The sequence below is a fragment of the Aspergillus bombycis genome, assembly GCF_001792695.1.
Source record: "Aspergillus bombycis strain NRRL26010 chromosome Unknown contig00009, whole genome shotgun sequence".
NCBI classification, from domain to species: Eukaryota; Fungi; Ascomycota; class Eurotiomycetes; order Eurotiales; family Aspergillaceae; genus Aspergillus; species Aspergillus bombycis.
This window is the reverse complement of record NW_019170011.1, coordinates 189182-210863: the sequence shown is the minus strand read 5'-3', so window position 1 is coordinate 210863 and position 21682 is coordinate 189182. Positions and strand designations below refer to the sequence as shown.

Genomic DNA, 21682 nt, shown 5'->3' with positions numbered 1-21682 from the left:
TTGCAGGTGTGAATTTGCGCGCAGCTCTCTTGACCTTTGATACCCTCCACTTTCTTTCCCCGCTCCCCACGTCCTTCTCTCTCCTTACGCTCTTTAATTGATTATTCTTCTTTGCTATACCTTCTGTTTAATTTGTGAGGGAGATTAATGACTTGACGCTTGTATTCTTCGTCCTGTCCGATGCAGCGTCTTCCGTCGATGGGCCATACGTGACAGCCTATTACCGTCGCTTTCACGCGGATGAACACAACTTACGAAGCGGATTGTGCTGGCGCTCGACTTTTGGCCGGCGTGTGGCCTGGCATTAATACAACCAATCTAACCTGTTAAACACTCCCCTGGAAGGGTCTCGCCGACGATGGAGCGCAATATCGATATTTACGCCAGCAAGCTGGGCGACGAGAAGCTTGGTACGTGGGATATTTTGATTCTCTTGGGGCATACACTGGGATAGGAGCCTGGGCTTGCCTGAGGGCAGCTTTACGGAGCTTGTTGCCCTTGCTGACTGTGTTCTAGATATCAAAATCCGCGCCAATGTCGCCGTCGAACTACGAGATAATATCGAGCCGTTATGCTCTGGTGCAAGCTATCCCATATTCCTTTCAAAGTTATGGCCGGTGTTCAAAGGTATACTCAAGGGCGAGCCGGTGTTTACAAACTTGTCATTCGAGCAGGTGAGTCGCCTTGGTTGGAGATATCGTTCTGCCTTTCGTGGGGTCGGTGCTCATATGTCGTGTAACCGACCAGAAACTACGCAATTGCGTTCTCGAGACTTTACACCGGTTACCGATGGCCTCTCCCGATGTCGAGCCCTACGCCGCAGATATGGTGGACTTCTTGATGGACCTCGTACGGATCGAAAATGAAGAGAATGCCGTCCTATGCATGAAGACCATTATGGATTTGGAACGCAATCAGGCAAAGGCAACTGCTGCCCGGGTACAGCCGTTCCTCGAGCTTATTCAAGAGATGTTCCAGACAATGGAACAGGTTGTTCGCGACACCTTCGACGCACCTAGCCAAGCCACACCATCCGGCATGCTTCAACACCCGGTGCCACAGCTCAGAACTTTCAATCTCCTCGACCTAGTTCACCAGCAACTTCAGTATCAGACCTCGGTCCGTCCGATCAGCAAGGGAGCAACGTTTTACTTAGGGGGATGCAGTCCTTTAAGGTTCTAGCAGAATGTCCGATCATCGTCGTTTCCATCTTCCAGACTCACCGGAATTCTGTATCGGCAAATGTGAAGCTCTTTGTGCCCCTCATAAAGAGCATCTTGCTTCTCCAAGCTAAGCCACAGGAGAAAGCCCATGCGGAGGCAGCTTCCCAGGGCATGATCTTCACTGGTGTATGCAAGGAGATCAAGAACAGATCGGCCTTTGGCGAATTTATAACGGCACAGGTGAAGACGATGAGCTTTTTGGCGTATCTGCTGCGCATGTATGCCCATCAACTTCAGGATTTCCTTCCGACACTGCCTTCAGTGGTCGTTCGCCTTCTTCAGGACTGTCCAAGGGAGAAATCCAGTGCCAGGAAGGAGCTTCTTGTTGCAATTCGTCATATCATCAATTTCAACTATCGGAAGATTTTCCTGGAGAAGATTGACGAGCTTCTTGATGAAAGGACTTTGATTGGGGACGGCCTTACTGTATATGAGACGATGCGGCCTCTTGCCTACAGCATGCTCGCTGACTTGATCCACCACGTACGGGACCATCTGACTCGTGATCAGATCCGGCGAACTGTCGAGGTGTACACTAAGAACCTTCACGATGACTTCCCAGGGACAAGCTTCCAAACAATGAGTGCCAAATTGCTTTTGAACATGGCAGAAAAGATTTCCAAGCTTGATGATAAGCGAGAGGCCCGCTATTTCCTCATCATGATTCTTGATGCCATTGGTGACAAGTTTGCGTCTATGAACTATCAGTTTGACAATGCAGTGAAAGTGTCAAGCGCGTACAAGACAAACAAGAAGGACATTGAGCCTTCATCAGAGAGATACCTTGCCGACAAAGATCACCCACCCGACTGGGATGAAATTGATATCTTCTCGGCGTCACCGATCAAGACTTCGAACCCTCGCGATCGAGGAGGTGATCCCGTTTCAGATAATATCTTTCTCTTCAAGAATTTAATTAACGGGTTGAAGAATATCTTCCACCAGCTAAAGAACTGTAATCCAGATCATATTCAGATCGACCCGAACAGTGTCCCTATCAATTGGTCTGAGGTCTCTTACGGTTATAATGCTGAGGAAGTGCGGGTCATCAAGAAACTATTCCATGAGGGAGCTCGGGTCTTCAAGTATTATGGTGTAGACCAGCCACCACCAGAAGTAAATTACTCTTCACCCTTTGATTTTTTGGCAAGTCAGTATACAGCACCAATGTCACGAGAAGAAAAGGAACTTCTGGAGAGTTTTGGAACCGTCTTCCACTGCATCGACACAGCCACATTCCACGAGGTCTTTCATTCTGAGATACCCTACCTTCATGAGCTTATGTTTGAACATGGCGCTTTATTGCACCTGCCCCAATTCTTCTTAGCCAGTGAGGCAACGTCTCCGGCCTTTTCCGGAATGGTACTCCAGTATCTCATGGATCGAATCGACGAAGTGGGAACTTCAGATATGACCAAGGCCAAAATCTTGCTTAGGATGTTCAAGCTCTCTTTCATGGCAGTAACGCTCTTTTCAGTCCAGAACGAGCAAGTGTTGCACCCTCATGTAACCAAGATTGTTACCAAATGTATAGAGCTTTCGGTGACTGCCGAGGAGCCTATGAACTACTTCCTTTTATTGCGGTCACTGTTCCGCAGTATAGGTGGTGGTCGCTTCGAGCTCCTATACAAGGAAATCCTGCCCTTACTGGAAATGCTTCTCGAGACGTTCAATAACTTGTTGAGCGCGGCTCGGAAGCCTCAGGAGCGTGATCTCTACGTTGAACTCACCCTTACTGTCCCCGCTCGCCTCAGCCATCTCCTGCCACATCTGAGTTATCTCATGCGTCCTATCGTAGTAGCGCTGCGCGCAGACTCCGACCTCGTAGGACAGGGACTCCGAACCCTCGAGCTCTGCGTGGACAATCTCACTGCTGATTACCTGGATCCTATAATGTCTCCCATTATGGACGAGTTGATGACCGCGCTGTGGGACCACCTTCGGCCTCACCCGTATAACCATTTCCATGCGCATACAACCATGAGGATACTGGGTAAGCTCGGCGGCCGCAACAGGAAGTTCCTTAACCATCCTCCAGAACTTACATTTGAACAATTTACCGATGACGCTCCTAGCTTTGATATCAAGCTTATTGGGCCGAGTGAGAAGCGTCCTTTCCCCATTGGTATCGGTATTGATTTGGCAATTGCGAAGTTAATGGAGACGCCGAAGACGCCTGCTGCAAAGGCGTCTGATGTGTACTACAAACAGCAGGCATTCCGCATGATCTCGTCCCAGCTGAAGCTCTTTATCGGACCTGAAAACCTCCCAGAGGATTTGGCATCGCTCCTTCGGCTGCATGCTAATGATCTCTTCGAGAACAAGACTACTGGCATGGCCGATGTCTTGGACAAGTCGGAGCGATCAAGCTCTATTCCGAAGAAGCTATCACAGGAGGTTTCACTGAAGAAGCTTCTAAAGGCTAGCGTTTTCGCCACCACGGTTCCTGATCTGAAACAAACTGCGACTAATTTTGTGGCCGATGTTTGCAAACATTTCGCAGTTGTTGAAGTTGGACGGGCTCTGGCTCAAGTCAGACATAACAGGAAGCCGTTCGATGTTGCCAGTGGCGAAGGATCGGTGTACCTTGACTCGCGGGTCCTCGCAGAGGCTATCGTTGAGAGCCTATCCTCTGATAATGCCCCTGTCCGTGAAGGTGCGCAGGCGGCGATGCAGGTCATGAAAGACGCAGCTGGCGTCATCTTTGGCACCCCTGAGCGCATATCAAAGCTACCCTTCTTCCAGCATCTTGGCCGTGTCTTCTGCCACAGCTGTCATAGTGAAGAGTGGTTTACTAAAGCGGGAGGCAGTCTTGGTATTCACCTTTTTGCAACGGACTTGGACCTGGGCGATTCTTGGCTCTTCGACAAACAGGCTGAATTTGTCCGGGCATTGATGTATGTCATTAAGGATACACCGGCCGACCTACCCGCTAGCACAAGAATAAGGGCGCAAGATACCCTAGACTTGATCCTTCGAAGATGCTGCAAGAATGTTTCCAAAGATGACTTGAAGAATGAAAAGAGCCGTCTCTATTCTTTGTGCGGATTCTTTGTCTACGAACTCTCACATATGAACAAATACGTTCGGGAAGCTTCTCGTCGCAGCTTCTCAACCATTGCTGAGGTCCTAGGGTGCCAAGTCCATGAACTCATTTTCCCCGTGAAGGATCGTCTGTTGCAGTCTATCTTCAACAAACCGTTGCGGGCCCTGCCTTTCCCCACTCAGATAGGCTTCATCGATGCTATCACTTTCTGTTTGAGCCTGCATAATAACATCGTGACGTTCAACGATCCATTAAATCGACTTATGCTGGAGTCCCTCGCCTTGGCAGACGCGGATGATGAGTCTCTGGCATCCAAGCCAAATGAGTTCAAGAATGCTGAGATGATTGTAAATCTGCGCGTGGCCTGTCTCCGTCTTTTATCGATGGCAATGAGCTTCCCGGAGTTTGCCAACACGCCCCAGAACACCAGCCGTGCTCGCATCATTTCTGTCTTCTTCAAGTCTCTTTATTCCCGGTCTCCTGACGTTATCGAGGCAGCAAACGCAGGTCTGCGCGATGTCCTTACGCAGACAAACAAGCTTCCAAAGGATCTGCTACAGAATGGTCTTCGTCCCATTCTCATGAACCTTCAAGATCCCAAACGCTTGAGCGTCGCTGGTCTTGACGGGCTTGCCCGGCTGTTGACTTTGCTGACCAACTACTTCAAAGTTGAGATCGGTGCTCGTCTCTTGGATCATATGAAGGTTATTGCCGATGATGCAATCTTGCAGAAAGTGTCCTTTAGTCTTGTTGAGCAAAGTCCACCCATGAAAGTTGTTGCTGCAATCTTTAATATTTTCCATCTCCTCCCGCCAGCTGCAACATCCTTCATGGAACATCTTGTGAACAAGGTATTGGATCTCGAAGAAAAGCTTCGGCGGACTTCCAACAGTCCCTTCCGCAAGCCTCTTGTCAAGTACCTCAATCGCTATCCGAAAGAGAGCTTATCTTTCTTCCAGGCGCGCTTCAAAGAGGAACGGTTTGGGCGATTCTTTGGCCAGGTCCTTGCAGACCCAGAAAGTGAGGCGCTGCGTTCTGCGGTAGTTGCAGACACTGAAAGCTTCACATCCACTTTCTTCGGGCAGGAACCGGCGGATGGCAAGAACACTGCTGCGATCAACGGAATCTACGTTACCCATTCCATATGCTCATATCAATCGACAAAACGCTGGCTTGTATCTCATGCGGATTTGAGGGCTAAGCTATTGAGCTCCGGACGCGAGCTTGAAAAGAAATTGCGCAACGATAAGTTACCAGCCAATGAGAGACTGAGAGTCGAGCAGGCTGAGGATCAACTGATGGATATCTTCACGATCTATCTATCGGAGTCAACACAAGATTTGGATTTCCTTTTCGAAGTTATCGATGGCCTGTCTGCGGATGAATTAAAACGCACCTTGGCGTTCCCAAAGTTCATATTTCGTCACATCATAACCAATGAGTCCATTGACTACCGCCGCTCTGTTATTATGCGCTGCCTCGATCTTTACGGCCAACGAACATGCTCCCAGAAGATGAAGACTTATGCATTCCGCAACCTCGTCAATCCCATATTTGCAATGGATGTTCAGACAACATGGAACCACGCCCCCAATAGCCCCAAGCTCATGGACAAGAGCATGACTGAATTTATCCAAAGTCGCCTGTGGAAGCCTCAGTTGGCGGATCTGAGTGAAGAGTCTAGCCAGTCAGGTGTTGACCATTCACGTATGGAGCTTCTCCAGCTATCAGCCTTGTTGATCAAATACCACCATCAGACTGTGCAAGATTCTCGCAAGGATATCATCAAGTTCGCTTGGAATTATATCCGGCTTGAGGACATCATCAATAAATATGGGGCCTACGTCCTCATCAGCTACTTCATAGCCCACTATGAGACACCCTTCAAGATCGTGGTCCAAGTTTATGTTGCCCTTTTGAGAGCACACCAGAATGAGGGCAAGGCCCTTGTTACCCAAGCCCTTGATGTTCTGGCCCCTGTCTTACCTACTCGGATCATGACAGCAAATAGTAACGCTCAAGCACCAGATGCGCGCTATCCGCTCTGGGCTAAATGGCCACGGCGCATCCTGGCGGAAGAGACTGCAAACTTGCAGCAAGTTATGAGCATCTTCCACTTCCTCGTGCGACAGCCGGATCTTTTCTATGAGTCGCGAGAGCATTTTGTGCCTCTTATTGTGCCCTCATTAATCAAAATAGCTTCTCCTCCAAACTCATCTAACGAGAGTAAGAAGCTGGCGCTCAACCTCATCAGCCTTATCTGGCACTGGGAAGAAAAGCGTGTCAAGAGCCATTCTGCTATGCCGAACGGTACAATCGAGTCTCCAAATACAAAGAAACGTAAACTTGAGGAGGCTCAGGGCACATCGTCGTCTCCCTCTCTTGCTCCACCCAATACTCGTGAGCGCACAGAATACTTGGTGCCTGCTGATCTTCGAGCTGCATTGACGAAGTACCTTATTACCTTCATTACCACCATTCCTGAGCGGTTCCCTGTTCCGGCTTCTCGTATTCGTGACCTTCCTTCCACCAAGACACAGCAACCTGTACTTACAGGAGACATGGTCAAGAAGGCTGTTCACTTGCTGAGAAACCTCCTTTCTCCAGAATACTGGGGCGACCTCGATATCGAACTCTATCAGAAGGTTACAGACCCCATTCTTGCGGGGGAGAAAGCTGACAAACCAGACGAAAAACACATCACGAGTATGGTCAATACTTTGCAAGTTGTGCGGGTACTTCTGGCAGCTAAGCCAGATGACTGGATCACAGGCCATCTACCCTTGATCCAGAAGCTCTTTGAGAAGCCTCTGCGTTCTGATAACCCAGAGATCCAAGATTGCCTCCACAGCGTGGAGGATGAAGTGGACATCTCCCCCAAGCTACAGCCTCCTGTCAGACGCGTTCTCGACGCTTTGCCCGATGACCAGCCGGAGGAAGAGGATGGCATGGACGTCGAGAACTCGCCTTCTGAGTTTGTTACGTATTTGTCGGCTATCGCCACAGAAACACTTTCGGCAAACAACTATGTCTCTAGCTTAAACGTCCTTTGGACCCTGTCCAAGAATAAGCCCTCCGAGATGGATACCCACATCCCCCAGGTCATGAAGGTCTTCTCTCAAAAACTGGCGAAGGAACATGTCGCAGCTTCCGTGAACAATCAAAACCAGGTTATTCCAGGCACTAAACCCGGGGAAGGAGTTCCGGACCAGCAAGAGTTTGAAATTGGTGTGGACTTAATCTTCAAGACTATCGAGTTGATATCTGTGCGTATGTCTCATTTAGGGGAGCAAAGGCGGCCTTTCTTGAGCGTTTTAGCCCAGCTTGTGGAGCGATCGCAAAACATAAAACTCTGCAGCAAGGTGCTTGGTATGGTTGAGACCTGGATCTTCCATTCCAATGAATCATGGCCTACTCTGAAGGAAAAGACTGCGGTTTTGCACAAGATGCTGCTTTTCGAATCGCGACAAGACCAGACCATGCTCAAGAAATTCCTTGACCTTGTCATCAGGATCTACGAGGATTCTAAGATCACGCGGACGGAATTAACAGTTCGCTTGGAGCATGCATTCCTGATTGGTACTAGAGCACAGGATGTTGAAATGCGCAACCGCTTCATGACCATCTTCGATCGAAGTTTGACTCGTTTGGCTAGTTCTCGACTCAGCTATGTGCTGACATGCCAGAACTGGGATACCCTCGCGGACTCATTCTGGCTAGCACAGGCATCCCATCTGGTCCTGGGCTGTGTGGATATGAATGCACCCGCTAAGCTGCATTCTGATGACTATACTGTCTACCCTCTATCGTTCCTATTTGCAAACGCAGACAAAGATTCGAGGAAAGCCGATGTCATGGTCGACATTCAGTTAGAGGCGTTTGTCTCTGATCGGAAGCGATTCGTGGCGGATATCAGTGACGTTAGGGCCCGGGATTTGATGGAACCACTATGCCAGCTGCAACACACTGATTCAAATGTTGCCTACACTCTTTGGACTAATCTCTTCACTATCTTCTGGTCTACCTTGTCCAGAGAAGATCGCATTGATTTGGAGAAGGGTATGATTACTCTGATCACGCGCGAGTACCACCAGAGGCAGTTGGATAAGAGACCAAACGTTGTTCAAGCGCTGCTAGAGGGCGCAGTTCGTGCTAAGCCACGGTTCAAGATTCCCCCACATGTGATGAAGTACCTTAGCCGGACCTACGATGCTTGGTACACGGCTGCTGGGTACTTGGAAGAAACGGCCATCAACCCCATAATTGACACACCGACTGTCCGTGAGAGCAACTTGGATGCCCTTGTTGAAGTCTATGCAGGCCTACAGGAAGACGATTTCTTCTATGGTACCTGGCGACGTCGTTGCAAGTTTGTCGAGACTAACGCTGCTCTTTCCTACGAACAACAAGGAATGTGGGATAAGGCCCAGCAGTTGTATGAGAATGCCCAGATCAAGGCTCGCTCTGGGGCAATGCCGTTCTCGCAAGGTGAATACTACCTCTGGGAGGATCATTGGTTGATTTGCGCGCAAAAGCTGCAGCAATGGGAGATTCTCAGCGACTTTGCTAAGCATGAGAACTTGAACGATCTTCTTCTTGAAGCTGCCTGGCGCAATATTGAGAACTGGCAGAGCGAAGGCAATAGAGAGCAACTCGAATCCCTCATCAAGTCCGTTTCTGATGCACCGACGCCGAGACGTACCTTTTTCCAGGCTTTCATGGCACTCCTTCAATATCACATCAAGAAGGAGAACATTCAGGAGTTCAACGGCGTTTGCGACGAGTCCATTCAGTTGTCCATCCGCAAGTGGCTTCAGTTGCCGAAGAGGATTACAAATGCTCACATCCCTATTCTGCAGCACTTCCAGCTCTTAGTCGAGCTCCATGATGCAAGCCATATCTGTGCCAGTCTCTCGCAAACCAATGAGCGGAACCTGGATACGAAATCAGCCGAGCTGAAATTGTTGCTGGGAACTTGGCGTGACCGCCTTCCTAACCTCTGGGATGATATCAACGCGTGGCAAGATTTGGTTACGTGGCGTCAGCATATCTTCCAATTGATCAATGCAACGTATCTAAGCTTGCTGCCACCACAGACCAACAATGTGGCCAGCAATTCCTATGCCTACCGCGGATACCATGAGACCGCATGGATTATTAACCGCTTCGCCCATGTTGCACGTAAACATCAAATGCCTGAGGTGTGTATCAATCAACTTAGCCGTATCTATACGCTTCCGAACATCGAGATTCAAGAAGCTTTCTTGAAACTGCGTGAACAAGCCAAATGTCACTACCAAAACCCCAAGGAGCTGAACAGCGGACTGGATGTGATCAACAACACGAATCTCAATTACTTCGGTGCACAGCAAAAGGCAGAGTTCTATACCTTGAAGGGTATGTTCCTGGCTAAATTGAGCCATGTCAGTGAAGCAAACGATGCATTTGGTGTTGCCCTCTATTACGACTTAAGGCTTGCGAAAGCTTGGTCCGAGTGGGGACAATACAGTGACCAGCGATTCAAGAAGTCTGATCCATCGGATTATGAGTTAGCAAGCAATGCTGTAAGCTGCTACCTCGAGGCTGCAGGGCTTTATAAGAACTCTAAAGCTAGGAAGTTGCTCAGCCGAATCCTTTGGCTTCTTAGCTTGGACAACGAAGAAGGTCGTGTCGCGGCTGCCTTTGAAAATTTCAAGGGAGACACTCCTGTCTGGTATTGGATCACCTTTATACCACAGCTTCTGACCAGTCTTTCGCATCGAGAAGCACGCCTTTGCAAAGCCCTTCTGGTGAAAATCGCAAAGCTGTACCCGCAGGCTCTCTTCTTCTTACTACGTACGAATAGGGAAGATATGCTCAATATCAAGAAGCAGCATGATCAAAAGCAAGAGAAGCTGAATCGTGCCAGACAGCAGCAGGCTCAAGCCCAGGCCCAAGCCCAAGCTTCACCACAGCCTAAGCCTTCCCCATCAGCTGTGGGCGGCTCACCTGCGCAAAATACTCAGCCTCCAAATGCCAATACATCCACTCCCGTGCAAGGCCAGGCTAATCTGCCTAACCAACAGCAAGCCCAGAACCAGATTCAGCAGGGAATGGTCCAGGGCCAAAGCCCTCAAGTCAACGGCCAAGCTCAGCAGTCTCCTGCTCAGGGACAGAACCAGGGGCAAGGTCAAACTCAGAACCAAGCTCAAGGTGGTCAACAGCAGAATCTCCAGGTACCTGGCCAGAATGGGGCATCACAGCAAAACCAGAACGCTGGCACAGAGCCTGAGAAGGAACCCCTCAAGAAGCCTTGGGAATACTCAGACGAGATCATGTCCGGTCTTAAGACAGCTTTTCCATTGCTTGCGCTGTCTATGGAGACGATGGTCGACCAAATTCACAAGAACTTCAAATGTCCACCCGATGAAGATGCCTATCGTCTCATTGTCGCACTTTTGAACGATGGACTGGCGTATGTTGGTCGCATGCCTGGCTCGTATGCACAGGACTTCAAGCTTCCTGCTCCCACGGAAGCAAACATCACCCGTTTCGCTGAGACCATACTCCCGGCCCATATTCGCAAATCTTTTGAGGCCGACTTCGTTGTCAAGAAACCTACAATGTATGAGTATATTCAGAAGTTGCGGCGTTGGCGTGACAAGTTCGAAGAGAAGCTTGATCGTCGACCTCAGTCCCAGTTCCTCGAGAGCTACTCGCCGCATCTCAGCGAGTTCCGATTCCTCAAATTCGACGAGGTTGAGGTGCCTGGCCAATATTTACTGCATAAAGACAAGAACCAAGACTTCGTTCGCATTGATCGATTCTTGCCTGACATTGATCTAGTCCGCGGTATTGGTGTTTGTCACAGACGCTTGAAGATCCGTGGCCATGATGGTAGTATACATCCTTTCGCCGTCCAACATCCAGCAGCTCGGCACTGTAGACGCGAGGAGCGCATTCTGCAGTTGTTCCGTATTTTCAATGGTCTCTTAGGCAAACGCAAGGAAAGCAGACGGCGCAATCTTTATTTCCATCTTCCGCTCATGGTTCCGTTGGCACCTCATATTCGTTTGGTTCGTGATGATCCCTCGTACATTTCCATGCAGGGCATCTATGAAGACTACTGCCGACGGGTTGGAATAAACAAGGATGATCCTGTACTATTCACGATGGAAAAGATGAGGTCATTAGCAGAGACGAAGCAGAGTGTAAGTGAAACTACCGCACCTACGTACTTGAACAAGACTAATTTTCCTCAGCGGACACCTGATCAACAGCAAGTGCTTCGAACTGAGATCCTCACTGCGATTCAGGAGAAGTGGGTTCCCAGCAATATTGTGCTGGACTACTTCCAGAAGACATACCCCAACTTCTCTGACTTCTGGCTCTTCCGCCGTCAGTTCGCGTACCAATACGCGGCCATCGCTTTCATGACCTACGTGATGCATATGGGTAACCGGTATCCCAACAAGATCATGATTTCTAGGACGACGGGTGACATTTGGAGCTCCGAACTGATCCCAGCTATCAACCCTGCTAAAGCCTTCTTCTACAACCCGGAGCAGGTGCCTTTCCGTTTGACCCCCAATATTCAGACGTTGATGGGACCCATCGCCACCGAAGGTCTATTTGCTTGTGCACTGATGGCAATTGCCCGATGCCTTACGGAGCCCCGTCATGAGCTGGAGCAGCAACTAAGCATTTTCGTCCGTGACGAAATGATGTTCTGGGCTACAGCACAGCATCGGGGCGTTCTACCAGTCCCGCAGCTCCGTGATTTGGTATATAACAACAGCGATATCATCGTCAACCGGGCCGTCAGCCTTGCCAGTCCTCCGGAGGGCAATCTGCCAGCCAACCAAACTACTATTGACCTGATCTCCAAGGCCGTCAACCCTCAGCACCTAGCAACCTGCGATGCTTTGTGGATGCCGTACCTCTAGTCGCGGGGCTTTGTGTTTTCTGCTTCTCTGGTGTATTATTTTCTTATGCTTGGCGTTCTTATTTGCTTGGCGGATTGTGGAGGATTGCCTACGGTTCTAATGAGCTAGTTCCGTTTTACTGTGGTACTACTTTACTGTTTCAGCGTGGCGCTCTGGGAAACATTTTTGATGGATATGCTTATGACCTGTCTCTTAATCGCTATATTCTTGATTGCCCATTGATATGTAGTATTTATAAGAATCGAAATAATTCAGCAGTCAGTTCATATCCTTAGTCGTAATGCTTGTAAGCAACTGTACCCTATGCAATCCCAATCAAACGCCAAGCCTATAGAATAACAATGTAGAATTTCGATGAGCACATGTTTTATACCAACGATGGCTTTGCCTTCTTCTTAATGCCCAAACTATTCGGCAATGGCTTCTTCGCCTTCTTGACTCGTGTGAATGAAGGTGGCGCCTCGCTTGGCTTGGTGTCTGGCGCAACGCCATTTGAAGAATCTTCCTCGACAAGCCTCTTCACCTTCTCCCCAGTTTCCGTAGTGAATGCCCTCCTCGCAGCTTCCTCGATCTCCTTCTCAGCCTTCAACCTCTCCTCGTCGACTTCCTCCCGTACATGCGCAACCGCGGTCTCATCTCCTAGCGCCTCATTCCTCTCTATCCTGGCATTCCTCGTCCGGATCTCATCTAGCGCATCCGCAATCGCCATCTCCCTCTTCGAATCCAACATCTTCTCCTCCAACTCAGCCATCTTATCCCTCTCCGCGCGTTCGTGCTCCTCATTCTCCTCCTTCTCTAACCGATCTAGCAACTGATCCTCCGTCTCGTTATACGTCTCGTTCTTCGGATCCCGCCATGGCTCAAAATTCCGCTTCGCGCCCTTCTCCGCTGTGTAATCCATATTCTTCGGGTCCGTCTTGAACGTAATTTCGCCACTGCATCTCGTGCATCGAATATAGAAGCGATAAATGGGGATAGAGAAGTATTTCTCTTCTGTCGTCTCTTTGCGCGCGTTGAACTTTCTACCCTTATAAATGAATTCTCCACATTGTGTGCATTTCATCTATGAAAATGAGCTGGCTGCCAATAGGTAATTAAAGCGAAAGGGGGCCATGTAAAAACATACCGAAAACGGGGCCATAAGTCGAACGGTAATCACCTTGGGGCCAGTTTGTTTGTTTTTTGTGCGGGTGATTGCACTTGGATCAAAGTCTGGCGGGTAGTACTATATATTTGTGTGTTAGTTATGTCATAAGTATCATAGGGATGTGTGTTTATTATATAATGGAGGTTCTGGAGTGTTGGTGAGCTCACCTTCGAAAGGACTTTTCTTTCAGACATATTGGCGGTGTTTGATTAAAGCTTTTGAATCTGGAGATACTGTGTTGGACGCTTGATCGGACTTTGATCGCTGTAGGAAAGCTGGTAGCGTGGTGGTTATTGGGAGAAGACAGTATCTTGGATGATGGTGATGTTGCTAATGATATATGAACGACGATAGCTTGATATTTGTCACGTGGGAGGCGCTCGTTGAACTGCTTTGGGTAGTCTATTCCTATCTTGATAATGAGTTTCGCCTGCATTGCCTCTTACCGCCTACTCAATCTAACTTGTTAGCTTCCATAGGAAGGCGGTCACTAACATGTCCCTCCAGACCCCCGACCGAGTAAAGGAGATGCTTTCCTTGCATACTGCGAGGTTAATATATCTCAATTGAAAAGCCCTATTTTAAAATGGAGAGAGTCTAGTATAACGCCCATTCAGCGACTCTATAGCTATAAAATTTTTGAAGAGAAAATAATCGCTCTTGTTGAAATACTAAACTTACATACTCTTTTGCTAAAAGATACACTCTTCAATCTGTCAACTGACTGGCTGTTCTGCCGCGCAACACTTTTCCCATCACAGGCATGAGCGTTATGCATCTTTGAGTCTGGGTTTGCTTTGTATGCCATACTCAATATCGGTGCTTTCCCTTTGTTCTCCTGTTATACATTCATCTATGTCTAGATTTCTCCTTTCTTGTCTACTGATAGATCTAAACCAGCTGGCACATGACTGTACTAGTAAACCCCCTAGGAAATATACAATCGTAAGCTTAGCCCTAGCTATCCATAATGTTGGAGCGTGCTTTCGTGAACACCACAATGCAGTATACACGAAAAAGAACGTTTTGTTATGCTGACTATTACAGTATGGGGGATCACTACACCCCGAGTTGTTTCTCCTTTTGCGTTAATCTCTTCGACAGTACCACCACTACTGCTCAGGTTTCCGGGCGATCATAGTAACCTCCGGGTCATTTGAAAAGAATTAAAAGTCGGGACTGGGGAACAATGGGCTCAGATGATATACTTAGCTTGAGAGATAGATACACGTCTGATGGCCATACGCTGCAGTTCCGTTCATTTGGTGTGGACTCTCTATTGATGATGTGTGGAACTATGGTGTAGTAATCCAAGTTGAAGTTCGAGTACGTTGACAGCCCTAACATGGTTTCAGTTAGATAGGTGAGCTTGGGATATATGCACGCAGTCCCGCTATTCTTGATGTAGTTGATTCCCCCGGGAGTCCTTGCACATATGCTTCTATGGGTCTACAGGATTGCGATCTATCAACTTTTATAGGCATGGTTCCCTCGCTCGTGACTGTAAGATAAGGTGGCAAGACAGATTATTGTTATTCGCTAGTGAACAACCCTTGAGCAGATAACTGATTCAAATGATCCCCACATGCATGAATTCAATTGTCTTAATTCATTGTATGCGAGAAAAAAGAGGTTGATATCCTATTACCCGATAAGGTAAGCGCACAGACCCAGTGACGCGCCATTTTGGGAAGCATAAAGCAAGCAAACAAAACAGTCAAACATGCAATTCCGCGGATCGCATCCATAGATTCCAATCTGGATTCTCTCCCTCCCTCCTGCGTTGGACGCACACTGGGCCAGCTGTTTCTCTGGAGAAGCTATCATCGTCGCTCTCCGAGAACTTTCCTGGAAAAGGTTGGCGGTTGTACCTGGAACCAGGAACCAACGAATGCGCCTAGCCTTTATCGCCCCTCCGGACCCCATGCCTCACTGCCACAACTCCGATCTTCCCTGAATCCTTCTCGCCCTTACTCGAAAGCGCATAACAGCTGGTATCATGGAGAAATTTCTTCGCTCCTGGCGGCAGGATGCGTTGAACCGTGGCCAGCATGATGCGGCAGTCTACATCGGTGATAAAGTGCTTGCGTTAACTAGTCGGTCGATCCTTTGCCCTCGCGCCGCAATTATTCAAGACTAACGCATATTACTCGATCAGACAGCGACTCGGATGCCTTTTGGTTGGCTCAAGTACATTTCTCGAATAATAACTTTACCCGAGCTCTAGCTCTCCTATCACGGAAGGATTTGATTTCCAGGAGTACTGCCTGTCGCTACTTGGCCGCGCATTGTTATATAAAGCAAAACCAGTTTGAGCAGGCACTATCAATACTCGGCGACCACAACCCAACTCACCTGATTCGCAGCAATAACAACAGCAACAGTCGTCGCAAGCTGCAGCATCTAAACAGCCAAAGCCATGTCACTTTACGCAACGGGAAAACCACAGCTTCGCGGATCGATCGCAGCGAAGAGCGAGAGCGGGAGGATGCAAGTAACATTCGCTTTGAGGCCGCAATGTGCTATTTGAGGGGGCTTTGCTTCGCCAAGCAGAATGCATTTGACCGCGCCCGTGATTGCTACAAGGATGCTGTGCGCATTGACGTCCAGTGCTTCGAGGCGTTCGATCAATTGATGAAGAACTCGCTAATGTCACCTGCGGAGGAGCTCGAATTTCTGGAGTCACTTGACTTTGACTCTATCTCCAGTCCGGACCCATCCGTGTCTCAGGAAGCCGCTCATTTCACGAAGATGCTTTATACCACCCGATTATCCAAATACTCGTCCCCTGCAATTCTTTCCGACGCAACCGAAACCCTGTCCACGCACTACAACCTTTCACAAAATCCGGATATACTGCTTTCACGCGCAGAGGCCCTGTATACCCAATGCCGCTTCGCAGAAGCGTTAGAGCTGACTTCGTCTATTTTGTCGACCTCCCAGTCATCTACTGCGCTAACGGCGACGACTGCCCCTATTTCAGCCCAGAACCATCTGGGCCATGCACCAGCCGTGTACCCCTTACATCTGGCATGCTTATATGAAACTGGTGCCACCAATGCGCTATTCCTTCTCTCCCACACGTTGGCGGATCATGCTCCAGAAGAGTCTTATACCTACTTGGCCATTGGCGTCTACTATCTATCTGTTTCGAAAGTAGCGGAAGCCCGACGATTTTTCTCGAAAGCATCTTTACTAGATCCTCATTCAGCGCCAGCATGGATTGGGTTTGCTCACACCTTCGCGGCTGAAGGAGAGCATGATCAAGCCATTGCGGCTTATAGTACGGCGGCCCGACTCTTCCAGGGAAGTCATTTGCCGCAACTGTTCCTCGGCATGCAGCATTTAGCCCTGAACAACATGTCGCTCGCTCATGAATACCTGTCTGCAGCATATGCAATGTCGACCGGCGCAACGTCTGGCTCGGTTCCCGCACTCCCCCCACCCCATCCACTGGAGCGTCCTCCCTGGGAGGCGATCCATTGGTACTCAATGAGTTGGGAGTCGTACTCTACCATCAAAATCATCTTGAACCTGCGGTAAAATTATTCCGTCAAGCTCTCAACCTCGCCACATCTCTCAATTGCGAGCCAGGAGCCTGGGTGGCCACACGAGCGAACCTGGGCCACGCTCTGCGCCGTATTGGACGCTTTACAGAGGCACTAGTTGAATTCGATGAGTGTCTTCGTATCGGTGCTGCGGGTGCTAGCTTCGGGTATACCCCATTTTTAGGAGGAAGTGGAGGCAATGCTTCTGGCGCGGCGTCGTCCGGTGTTGGAGGCTACGAGGACCGCGGCTTGATTGGCTCACTCCACACAGCTCGCGGCCTTGTTCTACTCGAACTAAGCCGGACAGTGGAGGCTGTCACCGCTCTTCACGAGGCCGTTCGTGTCTTGGGGGCTAGCGGGGGTGGTGACGCTGCTGCTGGTGCCGGTGTTGCGGGAACACTACTCTCTCGAGCCTTGGAGATCTGGGCACTGGAGGGCAACGAGGCTGAGGCGACGCTGTCCGAAGAGGCCTCACGAGCAGGAAGCGGCAGCCGAAGTTCCAACCGGTCGTCGCGTGACAAAGGAAAGGGCAAAGTTTCCAGGCGACGCGCTATTACCGAAGAGCAGTATTCAGAGGAGTGGACGGATGAAGTTGCCCAGGTCGATTCTCACAATTTGGGGGGCGGCTCTGAGACACTGGAAGATAAGGTGGAGATGGAATTGGACGATGAGGCAGATGGACTTCTGCGCCAAGCAATGAGCCGCGTGCGAGGCGGTCGAAGCAGACGACAGCCTATGTTCAGTCCCGAGGTGGAGGCGAGCAATACGCCCGAGCCTTCTGCGGGTGGTCGTCGAGGGTCGAGGGCGTTGAGAACTAACGCTAGACAATGATTGTAGTTCGATGTTTAGAAGGCTGGTTTTGGGTGCATTGCAGTTGGGCGTTTGGATGAATTATACCCGGTTTTGTTCACTGATCCTGCGATCTATGGAGGGTTCCATTGCATTCGTGGCGTATATGATGATGCTTTTGTCTCGTTCATGTCCGCAGAACTGTGATGTTGAAGAGAGTTGCGTGAGGTACTTCTGTCCCCAAAGACTGAATAGAGAAATGGAATTATTCTTTCCGGTGGATTGAGATCTCACTTATCCCGCCGGGTTCCCCTCATACTTCTCATTGATTTGAATGGGCGAACAATTTCTGTAGCGATGGCGCAATCGCCGACAGCGGGGAGCCGTCTTACGTACCCTCGATAACTATATGTCGGAGCGCTCCGGTCCTATGATGAATATATAACCGGGCGACCTGATGAACGATGCAAGTACTTGCTCTTCCTATCAATTGATAGCTTTAGTAGTCACATCAATTGTGCCCACCCTTGTGCATCAATCACAATTACAAGATGGGCTCAACTCGCCGGCCGAACTTCCTCATCATTGTCGCTGATGATCTCGGATACAGTGACACCAAGCCGTTTGGATCGGAAATTGAAACCCCAGCACTTGATTTTCTGGCACGTACAGGAACATGCCTGACCAATTTTCACACCGCGTCGGCCTGTTCACCGACTCGCTCGATGCTGTTCTCCGGCACCGACAATCACATTGCCGGGCTGGGCCAGATGGCCGAACACATGAGAAATGCCAAACAATACCAAGGCAAACCAGGATATGAGGGATACCTCAATTGGAGAGTAGCCGCCTTGTCCGAAGTGCTGCAGGATGCTGGCTATTTCACGGCCATGTCAGGAAAATGGTACGTATCTTCCAGTCCATGCACGAAAGGGTGTGTAGCAAACTAATCAGTGGGAAAGGCATTTGGGACTGAAGCAAGAGATCGCTCCCTGTTCTCGCGGGTTTGAGAAGAACTTCTCATACCTTGCTGGATGCGGAAACCACTTCAACTACGAGCCTCAACTGGAACATGCTGGAGATGGCTTCCTGGCCCCATTGAAATCATCCGCCTTCTGGATGGAAGGGGACAGATTCCTGGACCGAACCACCGACATTCCCTCGGACTTCTACTCGACTACAACCTTTACCGATCAATTACTCCAATACTTGACTTCCAGGGAAGAAGACGACGACCGACCGTTCTTCGCCTACCTCCCCTTCACGGCACCCCACTGGCCCCTGCAAGCTCCGCGCGAGCTAATCAACAAATACAAAGACCTCTACAACGAAGGTCCGGAAGTCCTCCGCCAAAAGCGCCTGGAGCGCCTCATCCAACTAGGCCGCGTGCCCAAAGACGTCCATGCTGCGCCCATCACCCTCGAAAGCGACGACTGGGCCTGGAACAAACTCAGCGACGAGAAACGCGCCGACTCAGCCCGCAAAATGGAAGTCTTCGCTGCAATGGTCGATCTAATCGACCAGAACATCCAAAGAGTCATCGACCACCTCCAATCAACCGACGAACTAGACAACACCTTCATCCTGTTCATGTCCGACAACGGCGCCGAGGGCGCAATGCTGGAAGCCCTCCCTGTCATGGGTCCCTCGGGCAGCATCAAGGCTATCATCGATAAGTACTACGATAACTCGCTCGAGAATATAGGCAATCCGGACTCGTTTGTCTGGTACGGCCCCGCGTGGGCCAGCGCAGCTATGGCTCCTTCGCGTGGATTCAAAACCTGGATCACGGAGGGTGGCATCCGGTGTCCGTGTGTGGTGCGGTTTCCGCCGCTGGGAGTTAGTAATGGGCAGACTGACTCGTTTGCAACGGTCATGGATGTTTTCCCGACAATTTTGGATCTAGCGGGTGTGCCTCTTCCCGGGGAACAGTTTCGAGGGAGGGAGGTTGTGCCCGTGCGAGGTTCGTCGTGGGTGCCGCATCTTGCGGGCCGGACGGTAGAATTTCATGAGGATGAGGGGGGTTATATTACGGGATGGGAGTTGTTTGGGAGACGGGGTCCGTGGAAGGCGCTCTATATGACTGCGCCGAGGGGCAAGGATCGGTGGGAGTTGTATAATCTGGAGGAGGATCCTGGGGAGGTGGATGACCGGGCAGACTCGGAGCCGGAGATTTTGCAGAGGTTGATTGAACACTGGGAGGTGTACTATTCTGAGACGGGGATGGTTGATCCGGCGCAGGAGTTTCCATATACGAAGATTTGATGCGTCGATCCTTGGTGGTGAGGTTTCACGGGAGCCTGTGAGATAGGGCTGGCCTAGCATATAGTATGAGAGCCTAGATCTCCCCAACGGTATTCGCATATTAAATAAATACTCTTATTGTACAAATTTAATACACGCAGACAGTGGACACTCACCTCAAAGACCATTAGAATAAACCCTCACCTACAAGAGCAAATACAGCTCTCCATACTTGAAAAAACCCATCGCCATCACCAGAAATCGTTGAAATCACACCAACCACCAGAGTTCCAACACCCGATAGATCGACAACCGTCTACCAAGGTACACTAATAACTAACAACAACTCCCAGCCCTGAAACCGTATCCGATTCCAACTCCACCCAAAAACTAAGGAGTAGTTAAATACCACCCCAAATGCCAAAAAAATATGTAAAATAAACTTTCCCCAAACACAAGAAACCCCACTGTTTGCCGATCCCGTCGCAGAAGGACATCCCGATTCGGGTCTGAGTGTCTGTTGGTAGGGCAAGCGTGAAACGATGGGGTCTTGGCTGTCTTCGGGGACTTTTTTTTTTTTTTTGTTCTAGTCAGGGATTTTCTTAGCCTTGTTCTAGGCGATCGGGGGGTTTGGTTTCAGGGCTATCTATATATGGAATAGGGGGTGGTTCTTGGGTGGAGCTTGGGGTTGCGGGTGTTGTGAGGGTTCAATTGTAGGGGTTTTTGAGTTTGGGGAAGGGTTTATCTTCCGCTCATTTGGTTATCAGTTATGATTATTTCTGGGGCTTTTGAAGTAGAGTTGTTTTTGGGTGGGAGATTTGGTTGATTTTGTAGGGCTGTGATTGTTATACTGCTGTTGTTGCTAGTCTGCTCATGTGACCCAGATACCATTAGAGAAGCAATTCGGATTATGCTAGTAGCAGACACTATTATGAATCATATCCCGAGCAGATCATGAATGCCGTGCTATCCGAGTGAAGTTTCAAGTTTGACTTTTGACATGCTCTGTCTGGCGTTTTTGAAAAGGTTACATCCTCTTAGTCATAACGACCGCAGAGTCCACCGTGATAGTCTGAAGAAGTGCTTAGGGCAGTTAGAGAGTTCTGCTAATTATAGCAAAACAGTATTTATGGACCTCACTGTGACGGTTCACCAGGACCACATGATCTACCCCCGGTTTAGACTCGCTCGGGGGGAAGAACCACCGCCTGGTCTGGGCTCTCGAGTCAGGAACTAGGAAGGCCAAGAGTTTCGGACGGCATAGAGGTTCGAGTTTACCGTTGAGCACGGCACTATAGAGATCCACTTGGACGGCGATTTTCGCCTAGAGGATGGGATGGTTCGCCAGCGCTTGTGTTGCTCTATATGGGATTGTATAGAGAAACGCGAGTGTCTGTTGTAAGAACCATCAGGATAAGGGAGACGATGTCTACCCATCCTCGATGGCACAGCAGTTCCGCCCAGCTGTCAAAGATACACAGGCACAGACATGTGCTTCTGGAAGAAGCACATAGCTTAGCTCCGTGCTCGCCACCGGTCAATTGAGTTTTGCTAATGGTTTGAGGCTAAAGAGGTTGTCTCGGCTTGAAACTTGGATCTACATCTCAACCATCATGTTTATCCCGAATAGAGCTGTTACAATGCAACCTTGCCGACCGAATGCCATTGTCAAAGTCAGCTGAATGCTGAAAATGGGCGAGATCAAAGGTATATAAAGCATCACAAACTTCCAGCAGCAATTCCTCATCCAACCACGCTTC

General features: G+C 49.5%; 4 protein-coding genes across 4 annotated transcripts; 3 read left to right on the top strand and 1 right to left on the bottom strand.

Annotated features, from left to right (window-relative positions):
* Positions 1–358: 358 nt before the first annotated feature.
* Positions 359–12194, top strand: ABOM_003549 (histone acetyltransferase TRA1; the record flags this gene model as incomplete). Its single annotated transcript, XM_022530679.1, has 5 exons — positions 359–410; positions 517–674; positions 748–1119; positions 1167–11459; positions 11511–12194. The coding sequence occupies 5 exons, from the start codon at positions 359–361 to the stop codon at positions 12192–12194; spliced, it is 11559 nt and encodes a 3852-aa protein (XP_022393071.1).
* A 367-nt stretch (positions 12195–12561) lies between these two features.
* Positions 12562–13535, bottom strand: ABOM_003548 (Saf4/Yju2 family protein; the record flags this gene model as incomplete). Its single annotated transcript, XM_022530678.1, has 3 exons — positions 12562–13257; positions 13321–13419; positions 13509–13535. The coding sequence occupies 3 exons, from the start codon at positions 13533–13535 to the stop codon at positions 12562–12564; spliced, it is 822 nt and encodes a 273-aa protein (XP_022393072.1).
* Positions 13536–15340: 1805 nt separating this feature from the next.
* Positions 15341–17720, top strand: ABOM_003547 (anaphase promoting complex subunit CDC16; the record flags this gene model as incomplete). Its single annotated transcript, XM_022530677.1, has 3 exons — positions 15341–15437; positions 15500–16837; positions 16900–17720. The coding sequence occupies 3 exons, from the start codon at positions 15341–15343 to the stop codon at positions 17718–17720; spliced, it is 2256 nt and encodes a 751-aa protein (XP_022393073.1).
* A 509-nt stretch (positions 17721–18229) lies between these two features.
* ABOM_003546 (arylsulfatase) lies at positions 18230–19943 on the top strand (the record flags this gene model as incomplete). The annotated part of the gene is made up of 2 exons (XM_022530676.1): positions 18230–18582; positions 18641–19943. The coding sequence occupies 2 exons, from the start codon at positions 18230–18232 to the stop codon at positions 19941–19943; spliced, it is 1656 nt and encodes a 551-aa protein (XP_022393074.1).
* Positions 19944–21682: the final 1739 nt, after the last annotated feature.